This window comes from Pecten maximus, chromosome 8 (assembly GCF_902652985.1).
Source record: "Pecten maximus chromosome 8, xPecMax1.1, whole genome shotgun sequence".
Classification (NCBI taxonomy): Eukaryota; Metazoa; Mollusca; class Bivalvia; order Pectinida; family Pectinidae; genus Pecten; species Pecten maximus.
Window position 1 is genome coordinate 38,467,003 of NC_047022.1, and position 14,599 is coordinate 38,481,601.

Sequence of the window (14,599 nt, forward strand, 5' to 3'; positions counted from 1 at the left end):
CAGGAATCAGAGAGTGATTACATACAGTCTATATGTATTAAATAATCACAGGAATCAGAGAGTGATTACATACAGTCTATATGTATTAAATAATCACAGGAATCAGAGAGTGATTACATACAGTCTATATGTATTAAATAATCACAGGAATCAGAGGACGATTACATACAGTCTATATGTATTAAATAATCACAGGAATCGGAGGACGATTACATACAGTCTTTATGTATTAAATAAACTAATCACAGGAATCAGAAGACGATTACGTAGTCTTTTTGCCCAATCCTTTTGTTTCATTAATGAAATATATTTGAAATGAAACGTTTCGAAAACATACCATATTATTACCTTTTGTTCCAATAATATATAAATGTGGTGTTGGTAGATGGTAGGAAGACATCACTGCTAAGGATGGAACACGAGTCAATAAAAGTGTTGTTAAAGAAGAAGAGAGCTACCTCATAGTAAAGTTCATCAATTGATAGTCATAACTCACAATTAAGACTATAGATTAATATTGTGTCAATTACGTATACAAAATACTAGTACCACTTAAAATATTTTTCATAGGAGGTACCACAACCTGGTAATACAAAAATGTATATACAGAATGATTTCATAAACGGTTAATTAAGGTGACAAAAAATACACTGTACTTATAATAAGTGAATGAGCTGCGTACATCTCAACACCAGCATAAAGTATTCTCCTTCGCTGTGTGTTGTCGTACTACCCACACCTATAAAGTAAACGCTTGTGACTGTACATTTATGAGATATTTGCCAATAACCTGATGTCAAGACGCTGTGAAAGGTGAAAAAATTAACATTTCAGGCATTTACTAGATATCGAAAATATCCAACACCAGGATGAACACACTTGAAGTATGTGTCTTTATATCGCACCAAGCGTGACTATTTCTGCTGATCGACTCGCTGCGCTCGGTTAAATACATAGATACACAAGATAATTATTAGCGCTTATTTAAAAAAAAAACGTCAACACTTGTTATTTTCTGAGCAGCTATCTAAAGTCCACCAGCAGTGTTTGCCACCTTCATTCACAAAGGATAAAGAATAAACAATGTATCGACACTTTTCATTTCTAATCCTGAGGTAAACCCAAATAAGCAAAAGGGCTTTCATAATGATTTCTCTTACAACTAGATTCCCGAACACAACCACATCTTATTTCTACATTTCTGTAATAGCAAAGTCTTATTTTTTTTAAATATTATTAAACCTAATATGTTACAAGTATTTGAAGGAAGATATATCTCCTTCGGTTTATTTGTTTATTTTCGTTTGACAGAACAGACATGTAAATTGTCGGATTTTCGAGGCAATCTGTTCCTTTATCAAGACAAGTAAATTACAAACGCTCACACACAGACATAGAACATGGAAGAGTTACATTAGTTTAGTAGATAAATAACGAACAGTATCGTTATAGTGTTAATTCAATCGTCGAAGGCCTATTATTATTAATTAGAAAAGTCCTGGGTGGTTCACAGATAGATATAAAAATAAATAGCCAAATAAAAGGGTTAATAAATAACACCACAGGTTAAATGACGTAATGGCAGAGCATGCTTCGTATGACACGTTCTATATTTTATACGGATGTGTACGTGTGTCTCATCCAACTGACCACAGTAAGAAATACAAATGTTAGCTTTCCAAAAAGTAAAGAGGACTGAGGAACTAACAGCATTATACATATTATTAAACAGTTATTGTAAAGTTTGAGATAAATGAGTATGTAGGAGCTCACGTAGTTTTGCCGAGAATTCATTTATGAGAGTATAATTCAGTGTTATATGTGTCCACGAGCGGACACCTGTTAACCTAGTGGTCAGGTGAGTCTGGTGTAAATATATGTCTACATATTATTATGAAAGATCAAATACATGAAAATTCCATACATTATTCAATAACCTAACTCAAAATGAACTTACTTTATTGGCTAAATTTATTATTGATATAAATAAGATAACTAATTCACAATTTACTGATGTCCATCCTGTTTTACCATGTATCATTGTTATCTATTTGTTAATGTTCATATTCGTTGCACTGTGCTGTTTATGTTTATGAGAATAAACAATTGTCATTGGTGAGTTATACAATATGGCTGGTACAGCGACCAGTACATCATGATTCAGTGACCAGTAAACTATGATTCAATATAATACATACCAAATAGATCAAATTAGTATTTGTGCGCACACCTTCTTCAGGCTAACGTTTGTTAAAGTTTAGTTTGATGTTCGCCGACCACTATTTACACGGATGGCTAGACGGTAGATTGTGTTATGTTGCGTCACAGGACCTAGCCTCGTCTGTCAATACATCCAATATATAGTCACAGGTCCTAGCCTCGTCTGTCAATACATCCAATATATAGTCACAGGTCCTAGCCTCGTCTGTCAATACATCCAATATATAGTCACAGGTCCTAGCCTCGTCTGTCAATACATCCAATATATAGTCACAGGTCCTAGCCTCGTCTGTCAATACATCCAATATATAGTCACAGGACCTAGCCTCGTCTGTCAATACATCCAATATATAGTCACAGGATTATCAAGATCATATATTGAATGTATTGACAGACGAGGCTAGGACCTGTGGTTGAGTACACTTGTGAAGCTCCTGTCTGTCTGTTAGGCCTATGTGGTGTTCAGTAGAGTAATTATGTTAATTGATTCTCCCATTGTTGTAGTGTTGATATTTTGTTTCTGTGTTGTGGATCAGCTGAGTTTAAACAATCATTGTCTGTAGCCTTTCTGCTACTCGTTGGCGTCACAAACGAAGTAACTTTTAAACTAACAATTTATGAACACAAGGATTACAGTCGTCGAGGCCGGCAGCCTGACCTACATGTTCTCGTAGTATCACACGGATTATCACACGCCTAGGCAGTGTATTACAACTGGAGCAGAGACATGCAGGTGTACGACTGTATCGTGGTGGGGGCGGGCATAGAAGGCTCGTCAACGGCATACAATCTGGCCAAGAATGGACAAAACACTTTGTTACTTGAACAGGTGAGATTTCGCTCTCGTCTCAGTGTCGTTTTCACGATCACATAAGTTACAATGCTCTAGTGGTTTTACCTGCAAGCAAAATATTTATCAATTGACATCGCAAGATAGGAATAACATTAAGAGTTTAAAAAAATATTTCAACCCAGAATTGTGACATCTGTTGGTAAACAGGAATCGCGTAAAAATAACTGAAGGCCATACTGGGGACGGTACATATAACAACCCGGGCTGATGTTCGCAGCCTGGCAAGCTTAACGTTAAGTTAACACAACTATTAAATGGTGTATGATTCTAAACGTATCGACATCTTAAACTAACATGTCGTCGAAAATGATTAGCAGTAATCAATTGAAGACAAGAAGCGCTAACTGTTTTGTTCAGAAATCCAGAAAACATAATTTCGAAAATTTTGTTATTGCTGTATTCAGTTGATCACTCAACAACCCTGGCTCAGTACATGATAACGAACCACCAACGGTATGTTAACGTACATATTAACATCGCTCAGATATAAGATACATTTATTAGCTCACCTGCCCGAAGCTTATGTCGTGGTGCGGCGTCCGTCGTCCGTCGTCCGTACGTCCGTCCGTCCGTCCGGCCGTCCGGCGTCAACTTTTTCATTCAAACAACTTCTTCTCAATAACCAAGAGGCCCAGGGACTTGATATTGGGCCTGTAGCATACTGGATTGAAGGGCTACAAAGCTAGTTCAAATAAATGACCTTGACCTTCATTCAAGGTCACATGGGTCAAATAGGCTATAATCTTTAAACGACTTCTTCTCAATAACCAAGAGGCCCAGGGACTTGATATTAGGCCTGTAGCATGCTGGGGTTAAGGGCTACAAAGTTTTTTTCAAATAAACTACCTTGACCTTCATTCAGGGTCACATGGGCAAATAGGCTATAATCTTCAAACGACTTCTTCTCAATAACCAAGAGGCCCAGGGTCTTGATATTGGGCCTGTAGCATGCTGGGTTGTAGGGCTACAAAGTTTGTTCAAATAAATTACCTTGACCTTCATTCAAGGTCACATGGATCAAATAGGCTATAATCTTCAAACGACTTCTTCTCAATAACCAAGATGCCCAGGGACTTGATATTGGGCCTGTAGCATGCTGGTGTGAAGGGCTACCAAGTTTGTTCAAATAAATGACATTGACTTTCATTCAAGGTCACATGGTCAAATAGGCTATAATCTTGAAACAACTTCTTCTCAATAACCAAGAGGCCTAAGGACTTGATATTGGGCCTGTATCATGCTGGGGTGAAGGGCTACAAAGTTTGTTCAAATAAATTACCTTGACCTTCACTAAAGGTCGCATGGGTCAAATAGGCTATAATCTTCAAACGACTTCTTCTCAATAACCAAGAGGCACAGGGACTTGGAATTAGGTATGTAGCATGCTTGGGTGAAGGGCTCTAAAGTTTGTTTAAATAAATGACCTTGACCTTTATTCAAGGTCACATAGGTCAAATAGGCTATAATCTTCAAAAGACTTCTTCTCAATTACCAGGAGGCCCAGGGACTTGGTATTGGGTTTGTAGCATGCTAGGGTAAAGGGCTACACAGTTTGTTCAAATAAATGACCTTCATTCAAGGTCACTAAAGGTCACATTGTTCAAATAGGCTATACTCTTCAATTGACTTCTCCATAATAACCAAGAGGCCCAGGGACTTGAGATGAGGCTTTTAGCATGCTGGGGTGAAGGGCTACCAATTTTGTTCAAATAAATGACATTGACCTACATTCAAGGTCACAGGGGTGAAATTGGCTTCAATCTGTAAACAATAATTTTGCGATAGCCAAGAGGTTCCGAGACCTGATATTAGGCCAATAGAATGCTGGAATGAAGGACTAGAAATTTATTAATATGAATAAACCTAGCTTACTATGATATTTGAACAAAGAGGTAATCAGCATAGTATATGTAGAAATGACCTCAATCAACTTCAAAGTTGCTGTAGAGCCAGGTGAGCGATACAGGCACATTGGGCCTCTTGTTTTTCTACCTGTGATAATAGAGAGTAAACAGTCAGTATTGGGCATGTGGGAGTTTTTCTATCTACGATTCCGTTATACAATAATTACTTGTTACCAATGTCCATTAGTTATATAGACAAAATAGTTCGGCGAATTGCAGTCCCCTGATGTGTAATCATATGCCAAAAATACACAAATTATGAAATTTCAAGTCTTAATTTTGATACACGACCCACCGCCGCACGTAGTTGACCCATACTCCGAGTTGAAAGTTCCAGTTGTAGGACATTAAGCCCGAACAAACAATTTTCTTTTATGTTTGCCAAAGATCAAAATGTAGGTCAGGGTGACCTACTTTTGATGCATGACACACATCTTCCCCCAAATTAACGTATACCTCAAGTATAAAGTTCTAGTGACAAGCATAGATCGTATGGCGACTGGTAATTAGCATTAACAATGAACTAGATAAAACAGGACTAACTTATCTCTGTCATGTAGCTACAGTAAGTTATTATACTTATAGTGTAATAGAAAATATAATTAAGGATGTGTATCAGCAAAATCATTAATAGGATTAATGATACGTCACGAGGAGTAGTATATCAACATTTAGTTGATAATTTGTGTTTACAATTATATGTAATTAAGCCTATTGATAGTGTTTATTAAAAGTGTTTATCTAAAATACACTTTCGTCGCATAATATAAATATAGAGTATGGTAGAAAACATAATGTTCCTAGGGCTAACAGATTGTGCGTTTGCTGCAATTTAGAAGAAATTGAAGACGAGTATCATTTTTGTATTACAGTGTCCATTTTACTACGATCTGTGTCAAAAATATATCAAGAATTATTATGACAGAAAGCCAAGTGTTTTCAAATTAGTAAAACTATCAAGTGCAAACAAGGTAAAAGAACTAAATAAAACCGGCAAATCTATTCATTTAGCTTTTAGAAAAAGGACAGAGAAATTAAATGGTTAAATATCATTTTGTTAAACTATTGAGATGCACGTTTTTTAGAATGAGCTTACAATATCATGTTGATCACCCTCCGTTTTTCATGTTTTTCATATAATTGTACATTTTAATATTTATGTTTGATCGTGTTGTTATATTCACTTAATAAAAAATGAACTGAACTGACAAATAGGCACAGGGCATGTCGGGAAAAGATAGCGGGTGGACAGGGAGGACGGACGTCGTAGTGTATAGGACAAGTCTGGACAAGATAGCGGGATGACGGGGAGGACGGACGTCGTAGTGAATAGGACATGTCTGGACAAGATAGCGGGAGGACGGGGAGGACGGACGTCGTAGTGAATAGGACAAGTCTGGACAAGATAGCGGGAGGACGGGATGACGGGGAGGACGGACGTCGTAGTGTATAGGACAAGTCTGGACATGATAGTGGGAGGACGGGGAGGACGGACGTCGTAGTGTATAGGACAAGTCTGGACATGATAGTGGGAGGACGGGGAGGACGGACGTCGTAGTGTATAGGACAAGTCTGGACAAGATAGTGGGAGGACGGGGAGGACGGACGTCGTAGTGAATAGGACATGTCTGGACAAGATAGTGGGAGGACGGGGAGGACGGACGTAGTACAGTGGATGTGGATATGACAAATCTGGACAAGATAGTGGGCAGATGAAACTCGGGCTAACCACCCCCGTACATTCTGTTCCCGGTGGTGGCAATATTTTCTTCAAGAAATCGGCACGTTATTTTAGATGAGGTAACGTTTACAGTAGCCAAGTCAATACGGTTGTATTCACGTCTCACAATAGCTGATATGACAATAACCTTCATAGTCCCGTATCTCTTGAACCTCTGTGATGTTCATAATGTATCGTTATCTCTAAGTCAGCCGCAATAGCTGGTAGGACTTCAAAACAAAACAAAATAAAAAAAAAAAACAGTCGGCATTTAACAAATCAATTTTAATTTAGAGACCAAGCCCCTAAATATGGAACAAACTAGATTACGTGGGAGAATTAGTGTCAATGAATGGAAAATATCACGGCATTACCTTATTTAAGAAGTCTTTGATTTTAGTCGAAGCCATCCTCAATGCTCCAGGGTTACGTAGCCACTGGAATATGAGAAAGCGAATGTTATGATAGCTCATGAAGTATTGAGGATGAGCCGAACCAATTAATCTTATGATACGTAGGAAAAGCTGGAACTGCACTTTTGTTGTTACTCCATTAAGTTTGACTCAACAAGTGTAAAGGGAATCATCTTCAAAAGAAGAGAACATATTCAAATACCGCAAATACCGCAACACCACACACTGGTCAAAACTGAGGTATTGCGCTATAAACAGTAACTTAGGAAATCGCTCAAAAGGGATATCAACCACTACCGCCGTGATCTTCAGAGTCCTCCAATAGGGATATCAATCAATATCTCCGTGGACTTCCGAGTATTCCAATAGGGATATCAACCACTATCGCCATGGACTTCTGAGTATTCCAATAGGGATATCAACTACTATCTCCGTGGTCTTCAGAGTCCTCCAATAGGGATATCAACCACTATCGCCATGGACTTCTGAGTATTCCAATAGGGATATCAATCAATATCGCCGTGGTCTTCCGAGTATTCCAATAGGGATATCAATCACTATCGCCGTGAACTAACCACTATCTCCGTGGACTTTCGAGTATTCCAATAGGGATATCAACCACTATCTCCGTGGACTTCCGAGTATTCCAATATGGATATCAATCACTATCGCCGTGGTCTTCCGAGTATTCCAATAGGGATATCAATCACTATCGCCGTGAACTAACCACTATCTCCGTGGACTTTCGAGTATTCCAATAGGGATATCAACCACTATCTCCGTGGACTTCCGAGTATTCCAATAGGGATATCAATCAATATCGCCGTGGTCTTCCGAGTATTCCAATAGGGATATCAATCACTATCGCCGTGGACTTCCGAGTATTCCAATAGGGATATCAACCACTATCTCCGTGGTCTTCAGAGTCCTCCAATAGGGATATCAACCCCTATCTCCGTGGTCTTCAGAGTCCTCCAATAGGGATATCAATCACTATCGCCGTGAACTTCAGAGTATTCCAATAGGGATATCAATCACTATCTCCGTGGTCTTCATAGTATTCTAATTGGGATATCCCCACTATCGCCGTGGACTTCCGAATGTTCTAATTGGGATATCACCACTATCGCCGTGGACTTCCGAGTATTCCAATAGGGATATCAACCACTATCGCCGTGGACTTCAGAGTATCCAATAGGGATATCAACCACTATCGCCATGGACTTCCGAGTATTCCAATGGGGATATCAATCAATATCTCCGTGGACTTCCGAATGTTCTAATTGGGATATCACCACTATCGCCGTGGACTTCAGAGTCCTCTAATATGGAATCAATTACTATCGCCGTGGATCCAAATGATTTTGATATTTAGGCCACTTTAGGAAAACGTTATAATCATCAATCACCTTTTTGATACAATCGTATGATTTTGATGTTTTAGTTCCCTCTTCCCCATTCCCGCGGAAGTTCCCATGGACAGAGCCGGATCACGAGAATGGCGTACGGAGGGGCTGATTATTATACGGAGATGATGAAAGAAGCTTACAAGTTATGGGAGGAATTAGAAAAAGGGTCTGGAACGACTTTATACAAGTGAGTTACTCAATCGGGATAAACTAGGTCATAAACATAGTAATTGGTTATTTAATAAAATCATCTAGTGACATGTTTAGTCTTTAAATTATTTGGTATAGTGTCCTCGCTTCAGAATATACACAGGTATATTTTGTTGAAATACCCAATAGCCAATTTTTTTCTAGATTGATTTAGTCATTGAGCAAATGCACCTCCCCTTTAATACCCTAATTACCGTTTATGCCAGTTATGATTTCCCAGCTTCTTTTCCTTATTTCCAAATAGCTGACCCAGTTGGAAACAGTTGTTTATTCAGTTACAGTTTTTCGCTAGAAGAAGTGTTTAGAGAAAACCGCTGGTCGTTTCCAATGAGAAAACAATTGCATAGGCTAAGACCGAGAACACAGACGGTCAATGTACCCGACGGTGTTGTTTAAAAGTACACTTTTCAATGTTAATGAAATGGGCTGCACCATACAACTGTTTCGTTATTTTAGGACTCGTCAGTGATTATCATAGGAGACGTCCAAAACACTAGATGTAGGTCCAAAGAAATGTCATAATCTGCATGAGAAGGTGCAATAACCTACAGTGTAACTCAACCTATGTGTTTGATCTATGTCAAGATAACGTGGTTTGATGTGTGTATCTTACGGAATGTATTGTATCGATGTGTTCTAGATAAGATAAACATTCTTTTACAAAACTCGTGAAGGAAATGGTAATATTGGTTATACAGGAAAACGGGACTTCTGGTGGTCGGGAAAGCGGAAAGCAATCTAATTGCTGGAACGGTCCAGGCACTTCGGAAGTACTCGGTACCGTTCACAAAACTCGATGAACAAGGCCTGCAGTCAAAATATCCGATGTTGAACTATTCTGGAGTTCAGGGTGTGGAGGACCACATTGGAGGCGTGCTGTTCGCTGACAAGGCTTTGGCGGCTTTTCAGGTAATCTATACTCCCGTTACAAGTCGCCAGGTTTTCCCTCGTGTTTGGCAACGGTGACTAAAAAGTAACAAACATCTAAATCCTGAATATTTTGACACGTTAATGAATAATTCTTAATGATTACTAAAATGTTTAACCAGTAAACATTTCAATATATACAGTTCTTGTAATTCTGATAGATAATTCTCTACGTCTGCAACAGGGGATGTTTCAAAGTACAACAAATAATTTTACTGGCGGTCATAATAAAACATTTAAAAAACAGTATATTTTTATCTCGTGCATGTAATCGTGATACTTGACTGACGTACATAAAATAAAAATTTAATAGATTGAAATATATACCATGTGCTCTTCTATTATTCAACATTGCCACCCTAGACAATAAAGACAGCTCTCCGCATGGTTAACTGTCATATATAAAGTTGTGTGATTACTGTATAAATTAGCATGATATCCAAACCGACATTCCCATACACACGGTTGGTTATTGGAATTTAAACATAACGATACAATGCATCTTCTGAAATATATAATGGTTTATATACCACAGCAAAGTTAAAACAAATATCATAGAAATGTTACGGCATCATGTTTAAATGGGACTGGTTATTATAAAAGTTAACTGATCTCGTGAAATCAGGAAAACTTCCGTATGTTATGCTGCTTCAGTACACAATGGCCCTTTCCAGAGTGAGTTTGTCAAGCATGGCGGCGTCCTACGTGATAACGAGTCGATGGTAGACATATTTCCTGGAGACATTGTGACAGTAAAAACCAACAAGGGCAGCTATCGCGGGCGGAATCTGGTCCTAACTGTCGGACCCTGGGCCACCAAAATACTGCCTCCTCTCGGTGTTCATTTACCACTCAAGGTAAGTACGGACAAACCCAGGTAAAGAGGCGGAGAGGATACAGACAGCAATCGTAAAGGAAGTGATTTATAATCCCGAAACTAAGTTCTAATTTCTTAACTTTGAATATAAACAGAATCGACTGCGTTTATGTATGGTATATTTGCAGTTAAAAGTTGATTACTGTAGTTTAATAATTGTCATCCTTGTGCACCACATCCAATTCTTCATTGCATATACCTGCTATACATTCATCTATTAAGCCACCTTAATTGAAATGGAACCGGTGGTTTTCGGTTTTTGCAGCAATTGCCTTTGAACTAATGACGGATCACACACTAAGATATCTACTGTGACCAATACAATTAAACAGTCGCCAAATAAACCAAAATATTAACATGACAAAAACATTTTACGAATTTACGGAAGCTCCTCCGGTTAGTAAAGCATAATTTCGAATTTCAGAATTTTTAGCCACAATTATAGCTGGTAACCTTATTTTAGCCGTTTTGCCCGTTTAATGCTTTAATGAAAATTGTCTCGAATTATAGTTGGTTTTCAATATTTCTTATCGATGCGTTTACCCACTAAGTTGTTAAATTGATAGTATAAGAGAATTCCATCTGCATTAATTTGTGACTTACAGTAGACTGAGTTCACAACTCCAACATGTAAACTAGAAGGACAAAATACCTGAAGTACTTGAAATACCTGTATGGTTAACTTTTCATGATTCGGTACATACCCTACGTGTTACTAATTGATATTTTGAATTGCTTTTTACTAATGGTACATTTGCATAATCCTTCGTGTAATATTCCAAAGTATGTATCATGGTTAGTTTTACAAATGACCACTAATAAGTGTACCGTTATATGTCATACAAGTTTCAGGAAAATTTGGTATGACAGAATCTGTTATATTAATATATTCTGCCGTGTGACTGAAGCCAAACTTCACAAAGACAATCAATAGAATAGCAGTTAACGTTTTGTGTGCCAATGTTTTTCCATTTGTAGGCAGTCCGTATTAGTGTGTTTTATTGGAAAGAGAAAATAGCGGGAGCGTACGGTGCTGAAACCTTCCCAACGTTTTTAGCTGCCAGCGGAAGTGGAGACTTTGACGTGTATGGCCTACCGAGCTTAGAATACCCGGGCTTGTATAAGGTACAATTTGGTTATGCATTGTCTCGACATAGTAATCTGTAGGTCTAGTTGTAAGATTATGTGATGCCGAATGAATATCACTTTTTAAACAAATGTATTAACAATTATTTTGATCCATTTTAGAATTTTCCTGACCTCCCTTCTATAATTAACAGTGATTTGGCTGCTGCTATCACTGTAAAAACAAAAACAACTGTGTAATGGATTTGATATTCATTACCTTTATTATTACTTAATCAATATCTAAAGGTGTTGTTTGTTTACTTACTACTTTCTTTTGTTTAATCATGTTTCATTGTTTAGAGTTTGAGTCAGGCGGTGTATGATTTTATGAAGCTCTATAATGTTCAGGTTATTTTCAGGGAATTTAAGCAGATCGCCGTAGATATAACAAAATCGAGGGAAATAAGAAGCTTGAAAAGTGAATAGCATGGAGAAATAATAGCACAGTTTTCGCGGGGAAAAAGATCCGTTTCGCCTTAAGAGTTTGCTAAAACCGTTGAACAGTGTCCCGATGAAAATAAATTTACAATATACAATGGAACGACATCAGCAATCTCTAAATTACATAAAAAAAACCCGCAAAAATGGTGCTTATATACAACTTGACAAGGAGATCAGTCTTCCGTCCAAGATGGGGATACTTTTATGTACAGTAGTATGATTGGATGTGATATGAATAAACCTAAATCACATAAGTTATCTAAAGGGTTTCTATTACAGTCAATCAATATATCTCTTCGGTATTGGTTCTTGATATTCTAATACAGGCCCGCTGTTAACCATAGTTACCATAAGAGATAATCATCATCATTATGTAGAGGCTGGGTGGTGTTTCATTTAACACTAACTCGTATAACTTGTCTTCAACTTTTATATAATATGAAGTCATGGATAGAGCTTATATAGGCAAAGCATGCTGCTCAATCATTTTGTTATATCAATAAAATATATTATGAACTCGTATCAATATTTCTAGCTGTGCTTGCACTATGGTCCCGAAATCGACCCCGATAGAAGAGACATCGCAGACAGTTCCTGGGTTCTGGAGGATATGAAAAAGTTCGTGGCTAAACACTTCCCACTGTTGGAGCCTCACCCCGCCGTCACAGAAACATGTATTTACACAGTAAGTAAGACGACAACATGATATAGGTCCTTTTGAAGCCCACCGAACTAGGGAAACACTATGATTTAAACACTATGATTTGAGTCCTTTTGAAGCCTACCAAGGTAAGAAAACAAGATGATAGTTCTTTTGAAGCCTACCAAAGTAAGAAAACAATATGATATGAGTCCTTTTGAAGCCTACAAAGTAGGAAAACAATATGATATGAGTCCTTTTGAAGCCTACAAAGTAGGAAAACAATATGATATGAGTCCTTTTGAAGCCTACCAAAGTGTGAAAACAATATGATAGAAGTCCTTTTGAAGTGTTATCTAGCTCACCTCCCTCAGTTCAGTCTATCTGACATGCGTGTGTCGCTCTAAAATCCTAGTTTATTTAGAAACCTTTTTGGTGGTCGGATATCTAAGAGGTAATATACTCTCCTTTTACCTACGCGGTGCTAGATTCCCTGATGGGATATTTTTTATCATGTCACAGTCTAAAAATTGAAAAAAGGGTTATTGAAATTAGGTATAGTCATAAAAAATTGGTCGTATTGCAGAGTAACCTTTTGGATACTAAATCACCTTCGTTACAGTATTGTGTACAGCGTATACCTTTAAGGAATCCGTTGCAATTTCTTTATTTAGTAGAATTAAGGCATTTCTTCGTCAGAGACAAAATGTTATTGAGTGTAAAACATGATATTGTAATATACTGTATATTTAAGAATACCCCGGACCACGACTTGGTACTAGACAGACACCCAGCATGGCGGAACGTAATCATCGGAACAGGCTTCTCTGGTGAGTCCACAATAGTCGACACCTGCTTAAAACCTGAAAAGTATGATAACGTCAATGTCTTAGCCCTCCAGTTGGTTTAACACTCATTACTCAAATCGACTACATTCAATCAGTATTTATTAAAGTAACATTAGAGTTTATTTGGGCAACATGTTAAGTGTATCAGTGAACGAAAATGTCGTTCTTGCCATACAAATTAATCAATTGAAATTCTTATATTGATTCCAACAGAATGAACAGTTTAATGTTATATGTCAAGAGTTGACTGAAATAATTGTTTACTCGATGTTGTTCATATGTCGAAAGTTGACTTAAAGAACTGCCGTCTCAGTGATGTCAATATGTCGAGTGTTGACTGAAAGAACTGCCGTCTCAGTGATGTCAATATGTCGAGTGTTGACTGAAAGAGCTGTTATATCGGTGATGTTAATACGTCGAGAGTTATGTCGATGATTGATATATGTCGAGAGTTGACTGAAAGAACTGTTATGTCGATGATAATGAATAATATGTACATACCGATTCCTTGTTTTACAGGACATGGTTTCAAACTTTCACCAGTTGTGGGAAAAGTCCTGTCTGATTTGGTCATGAGAAAGACACCATCCTACGACCTGTCTCATTTTAGGATCGACCGATTCCAAAAATCATCCAAATTATGAGACTTTAAGCATTCTCGGATAACAAACTAATCAAATAAAACTTATAATAATACACGGATAGCTTCACAAACATATGATTACCTTTTTGTATGTGACACATTTACTTATATGCTTAAAAAGGTAAATCAAAACGTAATGTTGATATTTTCATCGGAGAACGAAAAAAAAGAAGTAAGAATCTAGAAAGCAACAGTATCATACGATACCAACCGTTTCAATACTGAAGATTTGTGTAGAAACGTTACACGCTGTCTCGGGGATGATATGTATGTAAACGTTACACGCTGTCTCGGAGATTAGATATATATAACCGTTACACGCTGTCTCGGAGATGATATATATATAAACGTTACACGCTGTCTCGG

At 37.7% G+C, this 14,599-nt stretch overlaps 1 protein-coding gene across 1 annotated transcript; it reads left to right on the forward strand.

Moving 5' to 3' along the window:
* The first annotated feature begins 2,638 nt into the window (after positions 1-2,638).
* On the forward strand, positions 2,639-14,365 carry LOC117333440 (peroxisomal sarcosine oxidase-like). The gene is made up of 8 exons (XM_033892737.1): positions 2,639-3,049; positions 8,555-8,706; positions 9,428-9,638; positions 10,331-10,513; positions 11,512-11,658; positions 12,638-12,787; positions 13,497-13,572; positions 14,110-14,365. The coding sequence occupies exons 1-8, from the start codon at positions 2,948-2,950 to the stop codon at positions 14,232-14,234; spliced, it is 1,146 nt and encodes a 381-aa protein (XP_033748628.1). The 5' UTR covers positions 2,639-2,947; the 3' UTR covers positions 14,235-14,365.
* The last annotated feature ends 234 nt before the right edge of the window (positions 14,366-14,599 follow it).